Below are 20,302 nucleotides of genomic sequence, written 5' to 3'. Positions count from 1 at the left end.
ACTAGTAAATTATGCCATCTGAGAAAGTTCTGCAAGTTTATCCAACCAGTCTTTAATTGTTGCAATCTCTGTGTTTTTCCAAACCTTTGTGAGAACAATTCTAGCTATAGATGTTGACAGGAAAAAAAATGTTGAGGGATGTTTCCGGGCCTCACACTTAACAACATATAATCAGGATACATTGGAAATGTAATATTCAACATTATTTCTAGTATAGTATGAATCTTAATCCAAACTTTCCTTATTTCTTTGCATCTCCACCACATGTGATAAAAAGATCCAATATTTTCTTTACATCTCCAACTTATTCTTTTGACATTTTACTAATGACCTTAGGCATAATATACCATCTATAGAGAGAAATTTCTCTCAAGATCTGAGATTTTGTAATTTTTACTGTTTTACTTCATATCCATTCCCATTCATCAAATGTAACATTATGCTCTAACTTCTACATCCATTTAATCATACATTCCTTAACCTGTTCATGTTTTAACAATAACTTGTAAATTTGCCCCTGTAAATGAGATTTATCTTGAAGCAAAATATTTTCAGATTCAGTTAGCGTGGTTCCCAGGTCCGCATGTCTTGGGAATTCAGCTTTGAATCTTGTTGAAATCTGATAATACTCCAACCAGTGAATATCTATGCCTAGTCTCGTACGGCCATCCAAGGATTTTAGTTTCCTAGTTAGGTTCAAAAGATCTTTAAACTTAAAGCAGCCCAGTCTTCTCTGTTGGGCTTTATCAAAATAAGCTGCTATTAGAGATTTTAACAAAGATATATTAGATGTTAATCTTAATTTATACATACATTTAATAAATTTGAGGTCCAATAATTGAGATTCATCTTTCTCCTAGTTTTGGTTATCGGCTAACAAAGACTGTGAAATCCTTCATCCACACCACTTTTCTCAAATACTAAATCCTTTGAATTCCAATCAGAAATCCAGTCAGATAGCCAAAATAGAGCTGCAGCATGCAAGTAAAGTTTTAAATTCAGAACACCTTGAAGGCCTCTCTTATTTTTGTCTTGGAAGATTTTTAAAGCAATTCTTGGCCTTGTATAATTCCAGATAAATTTGTAAATTTCATTTTGCCATTTTCTTTTTGTAAAATCTTGTCCTTAGTTCCTAGTAGAATTACTTGAAATAAAAAGTTAAACTTAGGTAAAATATTAATCTTAACAAAGCCATTTAATTTTAGTCCATCTTTACAGATCCTGCTGAATTTTAGACCATAATAAAACATAATTACTTTCATATAAATTTATCAAGTCCTTGTCTCTGATCACTCCAAGACACTTAATTTGATCTGTGTTAACTTCACATGCAGTATTAGTCAAAGCTTGATCTGAGGCTCCATTATTTTAGTTTTTTGTATGTTTATTTTATAACCTGAGTAGTGCCCCAAATCTTTCAAGATATCTAATAGCATTGGCACTGTAACTTTAGGCTTTGTTAAAACCACAACCACATCGTCAGCATCTCATCTTAAAGTTCGCTCCTTCAACAGTCAGTCCAGAAAGTTCTGTTGTAAACCTTATCTTTGTGGCAGGTGCTTCCAGGACTAGATTAAATAATAAAGAGGATAATGGACAACCTTGTGCTTCATAATTTTAATTTTATCACCTGTAAGTAACCAAAATTTTTGCCATCCGACTAGAATAGAGTTGTTGAATTGAATTCAAGAACTTTTCACTGCACCCTATAATTTGCAATGCTGCTTGTAAAAAATTCCAGAAAACATTATCAAAGGCTTTTTCTGCATCTAAAGGCTTTTTCTGCATCTAAAAACACAAAACCTGCTGATCATTGTGTTCTCTGTATATGTTCTGTTGCATTTAACACAAAGACTATATTATTTTCATATACCTTTTCAGCATAAAACCTGACTGATTGGCATGAACAACTTTTCCAATACATTTTTTTAGACTGTCCACTGAAATTTTAGCAAAAATTTTGTAATCTACATTAAGTAATGAAATTGGCCTCTATGAGTGTGGAACAGATACAATTTAATTTTTTAATCTTTACCCAGTCTGTATTTTTGCTACTTATAGTGAGACACTGATTTTTTAACCCTTTTCAGATAAGGCATTATTTGAATAGCATCTGCTTTGAGTAGGAGACTGGGATAGTTTCTGCCTGATAACTGATATCCACTACATTTCCTTATAATAAATGCATTTGGTTTGTGTCTACCATGTTTCGGAAACGTTTGGGGTCTCCCCCCCTTATTTGCTGACAAACACAGTATTTTGAGAACAGCTTTCAGATGAAAACATTTTTCTTTGCCCTATCTGTATAATTGATTATTTATTTATTTACATCATTTGTATCCCATTTGTCTACTCTGTTGGGTTCCAAAGGAACTTACAGAAAGTGAATGATGCATAAAACTGCATTAGTTTTAACTGCCAGACATTCATTCTCAGACACAGGTTAGGAAATACACTAAGGATTCTATGTCTGAGATTACTGTTTGTTTTTTGTTTTTTAATTTGGTTGTGCTGCAGAGCACGCGGGGCTTGCCGGATGGAGTCGTTAGGGATGGGGTGACTTTGGACCCATGGGGGGAGGGGGTTGCTTTCTTGCCAGTTCTGAAAGAGCTGAGCGAAGTGTTTCGGTGCATTCCTTGGCAGGCACCGGTGCAACCCTCTGGTCAGGCTGGACAGCTGCAGAAGGAGCCAGTGGGGCACTGGAAACGCGTACACGCACACATGTGCACAACAATCAAGGTGGTGTGGAGGCAGTCATTGCCATGTCTCAGCGCACCTCCACTGGCTGCCGATCGCCACCTCCACCCACCTCCACCACCACCACCTGCCTCCACATGCCGCCGCCTGCCACCATGCAGTGGGCAACCTGGTGATCCCGGGGAAGGGGCCAGCCAACCCCAAGGGGTCCTGACCCCAAGGTTGAGAACCACTGGTCTAGATCCTTTAAGAGCTGATTCAGAAATTCATTCATGGTCATGTGATTTAAATGGTGGGTATTTCTATGGGTTTTATTTATTAATTTAAATATTTATACCTCTTGGCTCAGGGTGGTTTAGAAGTAATAAAACATTAAAACAAAGCCAAGATATTTTCTGAATTCTGTCTCAGTATTGAAAGTCTGTTGACCATGACAGTCAGCATGTGACCTTTAATTTAGAGAGCTGGGTTTGATTCCATGCTCCTCCACATGCAGCCAGCTAGGTGATCTTGGGCTAGTCACAGTAGTATTAGAGCTGTTCTTACAGTAGTTCTCTCAAAGCTCCCTCAGTCTCACCGACCTCACGAGGTGTCTATTGTGAAAAGAGGAAGGGAAGGCATTGTAAGCCACTTTGAAACTCCTTTGGGTAGTGACAAGTGGAGTATAATACCAACTCCTCCTCTTCTTCATATGCTTCAGCCATAATTGTCTACCCTGATGAGACGACATGAGATTAATCTGAATTAGTTCTATGTCACCAGCTAAAAGCTGGTGGTAAGGCCTGTTCATTTGGCAAGGACTGATCAAAATAAGGAAGGTAATGTATTTTCGGATGACTACATGAGATTAAAGAGACCATGAATTTCACACCATGACTCCAATGATATCTAAAATTTTTGTGATGTCAAATATAGGTTCGGGCTTCAGGGTTAGATGGGGGGTGGGTTAGGTGGAAGAAATTGCAGGCTGGAAGCCCTCAGAAAGAGAACTCCCTGGCAGGGGCAGCTTTCACGCAGCAGGGATATGTAGCTTCTGAGCCTCGGAAGGAAGTGGAAGGAGGATGGGGTGGTCAGGGGTGGGGGATGGAAGGAGATTAGGTGTCCGCAGGACAGACAGACAAGCTGATTGGAGAAGGAGGCACTCAGGGGCAGGACAGCTGTCCTGAGTGGGTGTTAAGTGCTGACTAGCACTTAGGCCATGAGACTAGCTCCTCCTCCAATCCTGTACCAGAAATATATAGTGTTACAGATAGTTATACTTTTTATTTCTTTAGGAACTTCCTTTCAGTTCCATATTTTCTTGCTTGTGTCATACTTTCTTATAACTGTAGATATCTAATTATATAGTGTTTAATCTTCATGTGTCAGACATAAAGTAAGTGTGTTTTTGAATGATCTACTCACAAATGTATGTGCAGATTTTCTACCTACAGTATATCTTATGTATTGTTATTTCACAGATAAATCATTTAATGACAAAGTATGTGTTCATTAGGAATCAGTGCTGAGAGTTGTGTCCTTCATAATGTAACATATTCTTTTTTTGTGTTTCAGGTAGCATAGTGTACCTTGGGATGATGGTAGGGGCATTCTTCTGGGGAGGCTTGGCAGACAAGGTGGGAAGGAGACAGTCTCTTCTAATATGTATGTCTGTCAATGGATTCTTTGCCTTCCTTTCATCATTTGTCCAGGGCTATGGCTTCTTTCTCTTCTGTCGCTTACTTTCTGGATTTGGGTAAGCTCTTCCTTACTTTCTTTCTTTTGTAATTTTATTGTGGTATTTAGACAACTGTACATTTATTTCCCTAATACGTGTAACATTTTGATCATGGTTGCTACTATTCCCCTTTTGGGAGAACAGATTTGGATATAGTGTTGTTGACTATACTATCGCTCAGCAGAATGGGTCTTTTCATTGTCTGAGGTCCCTAGTATGCTTTGTTCCTGCCCAACAGTGCCCTGGACTAGCCAAAGAAGGGATGCGGGTGGGGGGAGTGGAAACAGTTTCTGTCTGTCCTTCCTTGTCTGGCCAGATATCAGCAACTAGTGGACTAACAGTGCAGAGTTAATCCAGAATAAATGCCCCAGACCAGTGGTCCCCAACCCCCAGGCCATGGCCCAGTGCCAGGCTGTGAAGGCCTCGGGACTGGGCCGCGGCTCCCTCACCCGCCCCCTCCTATAGTGAGAAGTTCGGCAGGCCGTGAGCAAATCGGCCGCCGAAACGGCTGATTAGCTTGCGGCCCGGCAGGCTTCTTGCTGCGGGAGGGGGGGAGAGGGAAGCGCGGCTGGCAGTACGCTGCCGGTGCAAACACACATGCGCGGACCTGCCGCTCACACGCGTTTACACCTGGCGGGGCCACAAACGCACACGCGTGGCAGTTTTGCACATGTGTGCATGTGCAAAGCCACTGAGCATGCGCCTTTGTGCTCCCCGCCAGGAGGCCCGTGCATGCGCGCATGCGCAAAACTGCCGCGTGTGCATGTTTGTGGCCCTGCCAGGCGCAAACACACATGCATGACTGGTCCGCGCATGCGCGTTTGCACAAGGGCTGCCATGCATGCGCAGGGGCCGGGGTCGCCCTCTCCCCCCACCCATCGGCAGCGTTCTGCACCGCAAAAAAGGTTGCGGACCTCTGCCCTAGACTAACTGCACTGACTGAGCATTTGTGATTTTTTTTTCTTAAAAACTTCCAAACTTGGACGTTTGCGTCCAAGTAGTTGGCAAATTACATTTGTACACATTGCCCTTTCAAAGAAAGGAAAACGTAAAATTTTAACATATCAGAAATTAGTATATGTCTGTGTACATATTAATATGACAAATAAGTAAAATTGCAGTTCCAGTTTAAAAAATCAAAATGGAACTTGCAAAGATATTATCTAGCCAATATTAGTACAATAATATTGCACAACACAAGTTTTCTCTGAATTTTCTGTCCCCCCCCCCATACACACATCTTAACACAGCCCGCGGTGCCACGGGCACCGCGGACTAAATAAAGCCGTAAGGGCTTAGTGGGAGGAGTTAGGGCGGGCTCTGTCCGGGATGAGGAAGGATGCCGATTGGCCCCTTCCTCCGGACAGACCATCGGCTGGGCCAATTGGCAGATGCGAAGCACCTGCCAATTGGCCCGGCCGATTCCTGCCCTGCCGACAAGGAAGCAACTGCGAGCCGCGCACAGCGCGGCTCGCAATTGCTCCCTTGCCGGCGGCCTGGTATGTCGGGATGCGCGAAGCGCCTCCGAAGCATCAGGCCGCCGGCAAGGAAGCCCCTGGCAGCCACGCTCTGCGCGGCTGCCGGGGGCTCCCTGCCCGGCGGCCTGACGAAGTGCCTCTCGCCGCGTCAGGCCGCTGGCCAAGGGAGCCCCCGGCAGCCGTGCTCCGCGCGACTGCCGGGGGCTCCCTTGCCTAGCGCCCGCTGTATTTTTATTACAGCGGGCTTGATTACTAGTATTAAAATAACTTCCTTTTTATATGTTGGTGTTATTTCTCATTCAGTCTTCATAATGGGAGTAGTGGGAGGGGCTTCAACTCCGTGGCAGTGCATCTGCTTGGCATGCAGAAAGTTCCAGATACAATCCCCAGCATTTCCACCTAAAAAAGAAGCAGGTGGTAGGTGGTGTGAAAGACTTCAATTTGAAATACTCAGTAGTAACTGCCAGTCTGAGTAGGTAATACTTGAGGGAGCAGGATCTGATTGAGTATAAATCAATATCAAGGAGACGTTGGTGAACCACTGCTTTAGCTGCTTTAAAGCCATGTTCATCTAGGTGTACTGGGTCAAAGCCTATAGTACAGATTTTTAAAATGATTTTAATATTCCTAGGGGAGTGTATGGAAACTGCTAAGATCTTTGAGATTAACCCCTTTGGATCCAGTATAAAGCATCTGCCTGTGTTGTTGACTTGTCTGAACCCTTTTTAAATGTGCCTAATTTGTTTTTTTCCCCATCATCATAATCACCATCATGCGTACTATGAAAAAGTTTTGAGAGACCTAGTTTATTGATATTGATATCTGAGATGTTTCACTGTAATGATGTAAATACTAAATGTCACATCTTACCATTGCAAATGAAATGTTTTAACATTTCAGACAGGCATTAACATTTTATAGGACTTATCACCATTTCTAACATGATCAATAATTGTGGTCCAGAAACAAAATTTAAATTCCAATTTCATGTCAAAGTAAAGTTTTATGAAGTTCTCATAACACCTATTGTTTGTGCATACATTCGTATTTTGAGCTGGTCTGAGCAATAGTTTTGCATAATGATAATACAGAACGAGAGAGGATATGAGGCTGTCATCTTTTGGGGAAGAAAAGGCCTATTTGTCTACTTCTGTAGTACTTAGTGGTTTATTGACCTAAGATTCCTCTTGCTAAAATTACTGTGTTTAGTCGTCCAAGATGACATGTTGACTGTTCATCTGTTTGAAGTTTTGAGGAGATGGCCAGTAAATAGAATGTAGCAAAGCAATTTCTTAAGGCCAATAGCATCAGTTCTGCTACAACAGAAATAATTTGAGGAGGACACCTACTTTTTAACACTATAATATATTCAGCATATGAATATATTTCAAACAACAAAATATACAAGTAGTATTGTTGAATGCTCCTTATGGAAGAATGTTGAGTTAGCAAAATGAACTATTCATGTGGGAAAAAATATTCCAACATTCTAGGTTCTTACTGTCCAAGAAAACAATATAAATCATAAGAAGGGAAAGCTCCTTTTTAGTAAAACAGATGGATGGTTAAATTGCTTTAAAGGAAGTGGTTCCCTGTTAAATAAGCAGAAGAGTAACTGCGATAGGAAATAATTTTGTTTTTACCTTTGGTTTTGGTTGTAGTGAACACTATTGTTACAACAGTTCTGTCAGGAATGGTAGCAGATATGTTAGAAAATGTATTGTTTATGCATTGACCTGTCAGAGTCCATGGTAGCATAAATCACATAGTATTGCTAAATGAACCTAAGGTTAAGTTGTGTTCCTAGGGGCATGGAGATGTGGTAGGGAAGGAAAAGGATGGGAGAGAGCAAATAACAGTCTGAGAAATGTTTAGGCCACAAGTGATATGATGAACAACATCAGACAAGCCATTTTGATAAACAGGATACCTAGGATTAATATATTTAGTGTTTCAGTAGCAGGCACTCTTGATTCATGCAGAGAAATTAGGGATATGCATTTGACTAAACTGAGGCAAAAAAAAACCCTTCAAAAATATCTTACCGGTATCTTCTGAGTATTATTTAAGCCAATTACAGATTCTCTCATTTGATTGGCTGTGGCATAGCTGAGTGTGAATAAAAACCGAATTCTTTAGCTTTTATGCAGGGATATTCAGTCGTACTGGTCAGCTGAGGTGTGGGAACTAAGAACATGTTGCTTTGGCTGGGGCTGGCTTCTCTTGCAGATTGGTTTAAGCCAAGCTGCAAGTGGAGCCAGTTTAGGATAGCTCCTCCCAACCAGGTCATCTTGCAGTGGAGAAAGACCTCCCTGCTGCATGCAGATCTTGGGGCCAGCTGTTCCAGCAGTGCCAAAAGTCTCAGTGCAGCATTCTCACGGTAGTACATAAATAAGTGTAGTATGCAGATGTTGTTAATTATATGGACAATGAAATATAGAGCTTGTATGTGGTTCTCGAGCCTCTTGTGGTGCAGGGTGGTAAGGCAGCAAACGTGCTGTCTGAAGCTCTGCCCATGAGGCTGGGAGTTCGATCCTAGCAGCCGGCTCAAGGTCGACTCAGCCTTCCATCCTTCCGAGGTTGGTAAAATGAGTACCCAGCTTGCTGGGGGGTAAAACGGTAATGACTGGGGAAGGGAATGGCAAACCACCCTGTATTAAGTCTTCCAAGAAAATGCTAGAGGGCGTTACCCCAAGGGTCAGACATGACTCGGTGCTTGCCCAGCAGATACCTTTACCTTTATGTGGTTCTCCTTGCTGTCACCTTTAAGATTAATTTTGTGTCTTCGTTTAGGATTGGGGGAGCTGTTCCAGTTGTGTTCTCATATTTTTCTGAAGTCCTTGCTCGAGAGAAGCGTGGAGAACACTTGAGCTGGCTTTGCATGTTTTGGATGATTGGAGGCATCTATGCATCTGCCATGGCCTGGGCCATAATTCCTCACTATGGTAAGGATATATTTTTGTTGCTTTATAACTTTGTGGTTGCCACTGTATATAACTGCTAAACCACAATATAGGTTCTTTGGAATTTATCTCCCAGCTTTTAAAAATTGAGTGAAATGTCCATGTTGGAACTGGATGTTTATAATTGGCATAATGTGTGTCTATGCTATTGAATGGGTACTAGTGATATAACCAGTAGTGCTTTTTGTTCCTTCACTATAAGGCCCCATTGGAATATTGTGTATAGTTATAGTTCCAGTTATAGTTAGTTGGAGAAAAGGGGCAAAATGATAATCATTTTGGAATGCCTACTATATGAGATAAAAGCTAGGAACTTTGGAGCTAGAAAGTTTGGAGCTCTTCAAGCCAGGAAAAATATGACTGCATATTTATAACATTATGCATGGTATGAAAAAACATGGTCAGAAGCAGATTTTTTCTCTCCATAGTAGTACTAGACTTGGAGTGAAGTTAATGTACAACATATTCAGGTCCAATTAAAGGAAGTGCTTCTCCATACCAAGAATAATAAACTTGTGAAAGTCACTGACACAAGATGTGCTGATGGTCACTTAAGATAGCTTTAAAGGGAAAATTAGACAATTACATGGAAGATAAGACCCATCAATCTTTATTAGTCTTAATGTCCCCATTCCTCTGCTTGCAGCTTGCTGGGTGACCTTAGGCCAATTACAGTTCTCTCTGAATTCTCTCAGCTCCACCTACCTCACAAGGTGCCTGTAGTGGGGAGAGGAAGGGAGAGGAAGCCGCTTTGAGACCTCTTCAGGTAGTAAAAAGCAGGATATATAAGAACCCAACTCATCTTCTCTTTAAATGGAACTACTATGTTTGCAAGCAAAATACCTTTGCATTCCAGCTGCATTTGGTGGGCAGCAGAATAGGGACAGTGGGGAATCCTGCCTTACCATACTTGGTAAGGATCTGTGTTGCTAAAAGCAGGATTAATGCCTTAATCAGCTGGGAAGAGTCCCAGTGCTGCGTAGTGGTGAGGATGTTGGGCTAAGATCCGGGACATCCCCACTTTGCCATGAAAACTGGCCTGGGGCCAGTCAGACTCTTGCAGCCAACTTCACAGTTTCTATTAAGATGAAATTAAAGAGGGGAAAGCCGCTTTGGGTCCCCATGTGGGAGAAAGGCAGCGTATAAAGGAAATAAATGAAATAAAGTTAGCTGCTGTTTCAGTGCCACCAATAAGTATGTCCCTTAGCTTTCTCCTTTATAAGTAAACTGCTGTTGGTCACTCTGGTGAGGAAAAGTGGTGCTACTACACTGGAGGTAACATTTCAGTTAGGGTAGACACCAGTGATAAATGAAGTGGCTGTCCTCAAGAGGGATACAATGGGAGGAGCAGTATTTCTCCTTCCTTCTTAATACAACTAGGGTCGTGCAGAAAGGGCAAGGTGCAGAATTTTCCTTGTCAAGCACCATTACGCTGTTAAGATGGCTAGTTGTGGGAAGTGCTCAGAGTCTGCATCCAGGCTGGGGAAATAGGGACGGGCAAAACATTTCCAAAGCAAACCTCCCCAGCTTTTTCTGTGGCTTCCTTCTTTCCTAACCCCCTTCACATGGATGGGCCTTTTTCTAGTGGGTTTACACAAACGATTATTGCTGCACAGCCTTTGTTGAACATCAGATAATTGTATTTCAAATATATTGTTTTGAATTCAAAACTCCTGGTCTTTTATGTTTGAATTTGTTTGTATTTATGCTGTATAAAACACAAAAAGCACAAAGCAAAAGATTATACTACTGAATCATGAAACAACTACTGGCCTCTTTTTGGCATCTTAAAAGAGCACAGGGACTCCAAACTGTTTGGGTTTCCTCTTCCCTTCTTTTGCTGACAGTCTCAGTGTGTATTAATTAATTTTGCATCATGCAGGCTAAATAGTTCTTCATTTAAACTGGAGACAATAACTTGAGTTGTCAACTCCCTTTCATGAATTGCTTTTCATTTTTGAAAATCCTATGAAATTAGATTATACTTAATATATGTATATTTAAAATAGTGGGGAGAGGGGATGAAAACAACAATTACAGAAACCAGCAGAATTTAGAACAGATGTATATGTAAATTAGGATAAACAAATCCTTTCTTTATCTTCTTGGACTGCTTTCTCTGACATGATATTTGTTTTTAAATTCCTATGGCCGTTAACATGTTCTTGTCTACTGTGGTTAGTAGTTCAAGGAGCGTTTAATATATCTGCTTAATGAATGCTGAAAACACTTCATTAGTGACTCCAGTAATTACCCTTTCCTGTAGTTCTATAGGATGCATACAAAGTAACGGGATTTATCTAGATGCAGAGTACCACTAAAAATAAAAGCTAGTGTATATGTGGCCTGGTTGGAACAGACAAACCTTTTCTTGGGCTGTATTGAAGGATAGATGCATTCTAAGTGGATCTGAACAAAAATATTAAAATGTTTTTTGGTTTCTTTCTGAGTAACCACTTGAGTTAGAGATGTGATCCCAGGACTGTCTCCCATCAGAGCTTTGCTTGAAACTTCATCTGTACATACAGTATCCTCACTACTAAAACTTATTTTGAGGTCCCAAGTTTTGGAGGAGAAATTATCTATTTAGAACATTTATTAGTTACCTTTCTATTAAAACTGAGAACATATGTAGTATATATATTAAAACACAAGCTAGACAGCAAACTGGGAGACTGCACACTATATGCCAAAGATAGTGGTGGGGAAAATCCTTTCCTAGGCAAGTTTTTTGTATTATGTTTTTATACAACGTAATATAACTGTAAAGTTTTTAATTCATCCAAGAGCATTGTCCTAGCATGATGCATCATTTCTGATTTTGCACTGGAAGAGACATTCTACATTAGTGCAATGCTGAAGAAGTCGTCCCCCCTCCTAAATGCTCCCACCAGGTTGCAAGATAAGGCTGGCAACTCTCTGAACATTTCCGCACATGGTTAAAAATAGCATTATGCCGGCTGAATGGTGTAATACTACATATAATCACACCTCCTGTCCCTCCTCACCTTTCCTGCTGTCTTGCTCGTCTCTGCCGCCATTTCATGCTTCTCCCGCTCCACAAGTGCTGCTGGAAATGGCAGAAGAGAGCAATGCGATTTATACATGACTCACTTCTGCCTGCCAATAAGCCAGGCAGCCATTCCCCTTTCTCCGTGGTTTGAAGGTCCCCTGCAATGCCCACTAATATTTTTTAAAATTAGTAGTTCTCAGTTGAAATGCCTATGCATCTAAGATGCATAGTTGTTGTTGTTGTTGTTATTATTATTATTATTATTATTATTAGATTTATATCCCACCACTCCCTGGGTAGGCTCGTGGCGGGTAACAGTTGTCTTAAAAACCCCAAGTAAAACCCCATTAAAAGACATTAAAAATCATAGTGCATCTTTATTGCCACCGCTTATAGAGTCATGATGCTTGTTTCTTTTAAAAATAAATCTCGTTCCTGATTGGGGGAGAAGCTTAGAGAGGCATGCTTTGTGCTACAACTTTGGGGAAAATTTTTCTTACCTTTGCCTGCAAGTAAGCATTACGCTATATTTAAAGGGTGCGGAAATGCTCTCTCTTTCTTTCTCTCTCTCTCTCTCTCTCCCCCCTCACCCTTCTAACTCTCAACTTTAAATTGTCAGCTCTTAACCTGTTTCCCATTGCACAGCTCCTATTGGCTGGTTCAGAGCTAAATCAGGTTGGGATTCCTTTCTCTGCTGTACTTATCACAGTCATTACACTAAAAATGTATTAAAATATTACAAACTGGTGACCTGCAAGACTCAGAGGGAAACCTTTCCCTTCGGGTTTCTCCACTTCCACTCCTCTTTTTCTTTGCGCTTCCCCAATATAGCCCTTTCTATGCCCTTCCCTTTCCCACAAACCTACTGCAAGGTCTTTGGAAGTAGAAAGTCACCATTTAAAAAACAATGTGAGGCTTTCCAAATGCAGTCTTTTTTATGTTTGTTTGTTGTATACAAGGTTATTGAAACTGCATATTGCAGTAGGGAAGAAAAGCTAGAGGGGATATTTTGCAAAAACCTCATATAGGTTTGCTGCTAATGCATATGTCTCTATTTTTGTGCATTTTAGAGGGTTCTGATTGAAGAATAGCACTGAGCCAGACCCAATGAAAGACTGCAGAGATGTTGTGGGTATATAAATCTCGGGGGCCGCTGACTCACTCAGCCATAGAGTCAGCTCAATTATGTGCTGCAATCCTTGTAATGAGATTTTCAATGGTATCAGCTTTGCATTAACCCACGGTGGCCTGTTCAGCCTTTTTGTTGTATAATTAGAGAACTACCAATCCAAGTTCATGTTGTCTCTGATCTGTCTTGAACTGTTTGTGATAGGAAGTTCATTATAAATGTTTAATAACTGGAATTCAGCCCCCACCCCCAATTACTCTGTTCTGGATATTATGTTTGGTATGCATGTGAGTTAACCTTGCTTCAGATCTTTGCCCAGTTGTGGGACAAAGTCTGACTGTTTGATTTGTACACAATGAGAAAAAAAAGATCCATGATTCATAAAGAAAGAACATAGAACACTAGAAGACTCTGTAAAACTACACATGATTATATTATTTTGGCTCTTTAGATTCCCTCACTTCCCCCCCACCATTCTTTTCACCGTATTGTTTTTACATGACAATTTCTCCCCATTGTACCTTTCCCCAGTTTAATAATAAAAACTATAAAGGGGGTAACACCCTTATAATCACTGGCAGACAATGACCTGTGAAAGCTATCACCTTACCTTTTCCTTATCTTATTATCTCGCTATGTCCAATAGGGAAAAATTATATAATAATTATTATTAGTGCATAATAATAATTATAAGTGCATAATAATAATAATTAGTGCATGTGTCAGATCACATTGGCTTAAATTACTGAGATTTTAGTTGGATTGTGGCTAGATTATTCTAAACTGTTAATTGATAAAATGAGTATAATTCTGCCATTCTTTTTCACTCTTGTAGAATCCGGGCTGACTGTAGTATTATAATGCTGTGTAACAAAAAGAATTGTAGTATGTGACATGTTGAAGGGAAGGCTAAAAGTTATGTTCCTGCCTGCCTTTCCTGGAATATAGAAATACCCCCCCCCCCCCGGAAAGAATAAGTTGACCAGTAAGGAGAATAGAAAGAACCACATTAGCCATAAAATACCAAGTTGGAATAATACTATACTAAATTGGGGATTCAGAATATTCTGATCCAGAGTATCATTAAAAGAACATTCTGCAAAGTCTACAAATAACAGTACAGTCGTAAACAAAGCTGTGCCCTTTCAAGCCGATGGACTTTAGAAAGTCTGACTCTGGTTACTATTGCACTCTATTTGTCTCTGCTGATGTTTTTTCCTATTGCAAGATATAATAAAACAGAAAGTGTACATTGTGACATAAGATATCAGATATAGGTCACAATCAAATAGCTAGGCGACAAGATTGATTCATAACCCTTTGTGTATGGCAGGCCAGCTGTTCCCAGCCGCCCATAACTTGTACTGTGTGCAAGAATTAAAAAAGGATGACTATAGATAGCCAAACTCACAGAGGTCAAAGAGAAGGCCTTAATTCTTTCCTACTTCCATAATAGACTAGTTAGTTTTCTTTGATAATCTCTATATGAAAGAATTGCTTTGGCTAAGGATGGTCTATATAGATGCAAAATCAAGGCAGTCTCAGTGCAGTGTGTGGCACAATTCTCCTTTCTTTTGTAATGAGCATTCCCTCCTGCTAGCGAGGGAAAATGGACTGTGTGTTTTCTCGTCATTAATAGACTTCTGATTAGCCAACCATTGCCACCTTCCCACCTGCCAAAACAGGACAGATGGTAGCCTCCTTCTCCAGATCTTGCAGTGTTCTCCATTTTCTCATGTATATTACATTTCCTCAAATGCAAAGATAGATATTTTTGATGAAAAACTATAGACCTGTGAAACAAAACAGAAAAGTAAATTGATTTGGAATTTTTTAATAGCAATAATTATTTCAATAATCAATTAATAATTATAGAAATATAATTATATTATATATTAATGTCATTGTTTTAAGAAATATTTTTGCTTCCTATCCATTTTATTGGTTATAGTGTGAGATTTTTTAAAAAAAATGCACAATGTAGATCTGTGCTTTATGTGATGAAAAGATGCATTTTGCAGAGCAGCAGGAGAAATCAATAAATTAGATAGTGTATTACAAAAGAGACGAGAGGTTGTGTCTGTATCACAGCTTTAATTGTTCTAGATATTGATCAAAATATAGGTTCCACTCAGCCCTCGTGTAATTTAACTTTCTGTTGCATTAAATGTCCTTACCACTACAGGGAAGAAAGCCAAAGATACACATTCATCCTCTCACCTAAAGCAGCAATAGCAAGTTTCACTGCTTTATTTAGTTAGAAAAAGAAATGTTGCTAGAACTAGATTTAGAAATAGTAACATATGAGTAAATTTAGAATGATATACTCAAGGTTCACTGGGGAAATGTTAGCTATGATATAGTTATTTGGTTTTGGTTGAATGGTGTAATTTGATTTTATGGCTTAGGTTTGGGTTTAAAAGGTCTGTTGTCAACTATAGGTTATATTCATTTGCCTAGATATTAACACTGGCTTTTTCTAGGCTATGGGAAATGAACCTATAAAGTTAAATGGTAAACTCTGAAGACACATGAATAAAAAAAACTTGCAAAGATTTGCATCTCACTTCTAACTAAACACAGCTTTTAACAAACCGTGGTAGGGTTCTGGAATGACATGCTCTTAGTAAGATGAATACTTGAGTTTTTGAAATACTAAGCTCTTAAGATCATTATATACTGTAGCTTCTGTACTGTGCAGTGGTTGTGGGCTGGATCCAGCAGAAAAGCTTGTGTGAAGCAGTTGGAATGGATCTGTCCTCCTGCCTTCTCCAAGCAGCTTGCAGTTTGTCCCAAACCTAGATGCTGAGCTTTGGGAGAGCCTCATAACAGAAAATGTATCACAGTCCAAGGAGCTGCAATGGCAAGGGAACATCCTGCAAAATCACCTTCCCCTTCTTCTTTGATAAAAGTTATCAGCGGAAGACAGAGAAGGATGCAATTTTACTTGATCTTTTACTTCGTGGTTCTAGATCCCTGTACTGTGGCACATTTTGTTTGTGAGGCTCTGCTGACTGCTAAAGAGGATTTCTAGGACAAAATGCCAAGGAAGGAAGAGGAAGACAAGGAAAGAGGAAATTCCTTATGCCAGCTTTTTGGCTCAATCCAATGCTGCATCTTTTGTATGCTTTTTAAAAAAATAAATAACTTTGTTGGTTTTAAAGGTGCCACTGGACTCAAAATTTGTTCTGCTGCTTCAGCCCAAGACTGCCCACTTGCAAAAAGTAAATAGTTACTAAGTAATGTTGTCTCTAGGGCTGCAATAAAACTGTCAGTGCTATACTGAATATATAGTATTGATGTACCCTCATGATAGAAGACAAATAGACCTCTATGTTTCCTGAAGCAATCGCCACTCAATCCAGATTGGTGAGTGTGAATGAGTTCTAGGTTGAAATCACAAAAAAATGTTTCTGTTTTGGTTTGCCCCTCATGTTTTTTTTTTTTTTGCATATTCCTAATACATAAATACAAGCAGAGTCAGAGAAGCAATGAGGGACAATTCCAAAACAATTTATTTGTAATTTAGATATGCCAGGTTGCACAGCTGTTGTCCTTTCTCTGGGATCAGTAATATCTTTCATTTGAGAACAAATTTACAAGGATGTAACTCTAATTAGGTTTGAATTGCTTTGTGAAAGTCTCATTCATTCATTCATTCATTCATTCATTCATTCATTCATTTTCTGCCCTGTCTTTGGAAACTCAGGGACAATCACAACATTGCATAATCCATAGAATCCCTATATAAAATTTAAGATTAATAACAAATAAATAGCAAGTTTTTGTATGACAATAAAATAATAAAACAGTAACATATTAAAAATTAAAATTGGCTGTGGTGCTTTCTTTTATGGGAGGGGCAGAATAATTCAGAACTATAATACAGGTTATCAGCTTGGCAAGGTCAGATAAGAGAAACCAATGGTTAGCAGTGTAGATATGGTTATGGAGGAAACACCCTGATTTGGATAGCTCAGGCTCGTCTGATCTTGTCACATCTTAGAAATTCCTTGGAGACCACCAAGGAAGTACAGGGCTGCCATGCCGAGGAAGGCAATGACAAACCATCTCTGAATGTCTCTTTCTTTGAAAGCTCTATGGGGTTGCTGTAAATTGGTTGCAAGTTGTTGGCAAAAAAAATTGAGGAAATGCACTCTGTTAAGCACAATGCAGTATGGTGTGGTCAGCATGTCAGACTGGGCTTGAATCCCCAGTCTGCCGTGGAAGCTCACTGGATGACCTTGGGCCACTCCCACAGTCCTAGCCTAACCTGCCTCACGCTAAAAACATATACAAGAGCTAACTAAGAAGAAATCAGGGAGGAAAGAGGAAAGCTCTTAAAGAAAGGGCACTATTTACCAGTCTTGAAGATGTCTATGGAAGCAGCAAGGTGAAAATGTCCAGTGTTTCATTCTGAGCATGTGTTCACACAACACACACTGTACCATTGCTGGGTGTTCTTGATATAGTGCAAAATGCACCCTGGGGCAAGCTGACTTATTTGCCCCCCCACTCAATATCTTGATTGGTTTTCCCATTGTGCTTAAAGTGTGAAAGGGGCTTGATGACCCTGCAAGTACCAGGTGGGAAAACAAAAGGGTTTGAGAACATAATTAAGAGTTGATTAAATGTCACTTAATTGGGGTAAGTGGATATGGAGGAAGTAAGGTTGGACTTGATGAGATCAGTCCAAGGTGCGTCAATAGATCCCATCCCATCAATTATGCATGTCTCCTGTGTGTGAAGGGGGGGGTAGACATTCAGCTGCTCTGATTCACTTTCCCAGGCCTTTTCTGGACTGGCATCCTTTTTGTTTCATTTCAGGCCAAGCACTGTCCTGTACTTATGATTTTTGGGATGATATTTAAGACTTCCTAAACTATAAACTCTCCCTCTGCATAAGGAGAAGTCTGACTGCCAGCACCAGCTTCTCTCGTTACATCAGTTCTAGCTCTTCTACTAATTTTTAATAATAGCTAAGACAGCCAATTAGATTTCTGGGGAAATGTTTCCAAAAGTCATAATTATTATTAAATGCCAGCAAATCCATGCTGAGCTAAGAATTCAATAAGCTGCATAAATGATCCCTCATGAGGACATCAGTTTAAATGCATTACTGTCTTATTTCATTAAATTGCCACTGTGTGTTAATGTACAAAACAGCAACAACAGGAGAGCCAGACAGTCTCGCAAACTTCAGAGGAGGCAGTAATTCTGTTTCTGGCCTATACCTCTGGCTGACAAGTGATCAATGTTCATTCTTTTAAAAAACATCTCCTTCTTAGAAATCTAAATACCAAAATAGAGCCTAGGTACCCAGCTAGGTTTTTCGTTTTAAGGTCAGAGATGTGTTTGGGAGGAGGGAGTCTCTCTTATCTGTTGCATTTGAAAAGGAGGCTATACATTGGAAGAGAGGACCATTGTAACATTAATATACTTCAGTCGTGTACCTACTGCCTTTCTGCCCTGGACCATCCTGAGTACTTTTTTGGGTGCAACGCTGCTGAGTGCCCCACGTGTGGAGTGGGTTTTCTGAGATGACAGTGCTTCTTTCCCTCGCTCTGGACTAAGAAGCAGCAATACAAATTAGTTGGCTAAAGGGGTGGTATAATGGTTTGCTTGGTGTGATACTTGGCAGGGATTGTGACATGACCTGCAGGCAGAGAGCACTTCATGATGGGTGCTTCAAGGAGGCAGGCCTGTTGCAGGGGGAAATCACTGTTAGGCCCTCCACCTGCCAGATTGAAGAGGGTGACCGGGAAAGGGTTCAACCATTTAACCTGTCAGGTTTGCTTCCACCTGCTTTGAAGCAGGGTGGGGTGGGTAGGGAGCAAAATGGACAGGTTTAATGGCTCGCAGCCATTTAACCTTAACAACTGACAAGAAGACTCAATCTGCTCAGCTGTTAGATTTAAATGGCTTGGACAGCTGAACCAAACCAGATAATAGTTCAGTAAATGTTCAAGGAAGGCAGCTTTCCTGAACATTGGCTCAAGGGCTCTGAATATGGTCAAGGCCACATTTGTGATGAATTTCTGCTCATGAACCGGTTTGTGGCCATCTCTATAGGATATTACCTGTAATAATAAAGGCAGAAAATGTAAATCAAGTTTCCAGAACTAACAAAGAATAACTCCATATGTTCTCCCATATTTTACTGAAAAATCAAATTTTGTTAGTTTACATTTTAATGCTGTAATAGTGCCACTCTGTGGTAGTAAAGTTAACATCACAGACTATAAGCAACAATGCATTTAAATTTGCCAGTATTAGTTCTGTATCGAAATCTGAGCAACTTTGCTAGTGTCTTTGAGTAGCTCGTACCAATTTGTAACTATCATAAGAATATTATAAGAGAATCTAAATGATCCACTACCTAAATACTTACTGTTAACTGTCAAAAAGGCCTATATGCCAAGTGTGGATGAATGCAGAATTAGTTAAGCAGCTTTGAACTAAAAGTAGGAAGTCGTAGATTGCTTCTAAGGTAAACTCAACATATTCTGGGACAGAGTAACCATGGGCAGCCCACAACCAAAGCCTAGGCAAGGGATTACCATTGAGTGTGACAAGCTGGAGAAGGAAAAGAAATGAAATGGAATTGTATGGTGAAGAGTGTGAGAAAGAGAATCTCAGTACTTTCAGTTATTTATTTGAATGTTTTATAACTAATGGTCCCCAAATGTGCAAGCCTTAGATGCAAAGCAACAAAGCCCCATGTGATCCCATCAGCATCTGGATCATCTACAGTTGCTGAAATGTGTCTTGCGCATCTTAAACAAGAGACCCTAAATGTTCATTACCTACTTCATTTCAAGTCAAAGGACCATCAGCCATCATTAAATTTTTGCAGCTCAGCCACATTTAATCCTCAACCGTGGCAAACGAAACAGGATGTTTACTGCATTGGTCAATGAACAGACTACTACAGATTTGGTTCCACACAACATCCTTTCCTCCTTCAAAGTATCATGTTAGTGCCCCCCTCCCTACCAAAGGCTCCAACGTCTCCATGTAACTTTTAATATCCAAGGTGGAAATGTTCTCATCTTGCAAGTAGACACTGATGGGAGCTCAAATGTAGTTGTGCCCATTGAAGCCTTGACTATCATGGATGCGGAATCTTTGTTGAAAGTAGTATAAAAGTGGTGAGAATGCTGTCCATATAAATCATGTACGGATAATGCTGGTAACTACATCATTCCTGAAAAATGTTTTATGGATAAACAAAAAATTGAGAAAGGGCATTTTGACTTGACCTTAAATCCCCTGCAAAATGCAGCTCTTCTTTTCAGTCATTTG

At 40.1% G+C, this 20,302-nt stretch overlaps 1 protein-coding gene across 5 annotated transcripts in view; it reads left to right on the top strand.

Annotated features, from left to right (window-relative positions):
- SV2C (synaptic vesicle glycoprotein 2C) overlaps window positions 1–20,302 on the top strand; it is a 101,699-nt gene that overhangs the window by 45,746 nt on the left and 35,651 nt on the right. For 4 of the 5 annotated variants that reach the window (XM_077347364.1, XM_077347361.1, XM_077347363.1 and 1 more), the window contains exons 3-4: window positions 4,252–4,432; window positions 8,686–8,837. In XM_077347364.1, coding sequence (XP_077203479.1) covers window positions 4,252–4,432; window positions 8,686–8,837 — 333 coding nt within the window. The remainder of the gene's footprint in view (window positions 1–4,251; window positions 4,433–8,685; window positions 8,838–20,302) is intronic. The other variant, XM_077347365.1, reaches the window with a different exon arrangement.

The sequence above is a fragment of the Paroedura picta genome, chromosome 7, assembly GCF_049243985.1.
Source record: "Paroedura picta isolate Pp20150507F chromosome 7, Ppicta_v3.0, whole genome shotgun sequence".
In the NCBI taxonomy this organism is placed as follows: Eukaryota; Metazoa; Chordata; class Lepidosauria; order Squamata; family Gekkonidae; genus Paroedura; species Paroedura picta.
The sequence above is the reverse complement of the archived record's forward strand: the minus strand, read 5'-3'. Positions and strand labels throughout refer to the sequence as shown.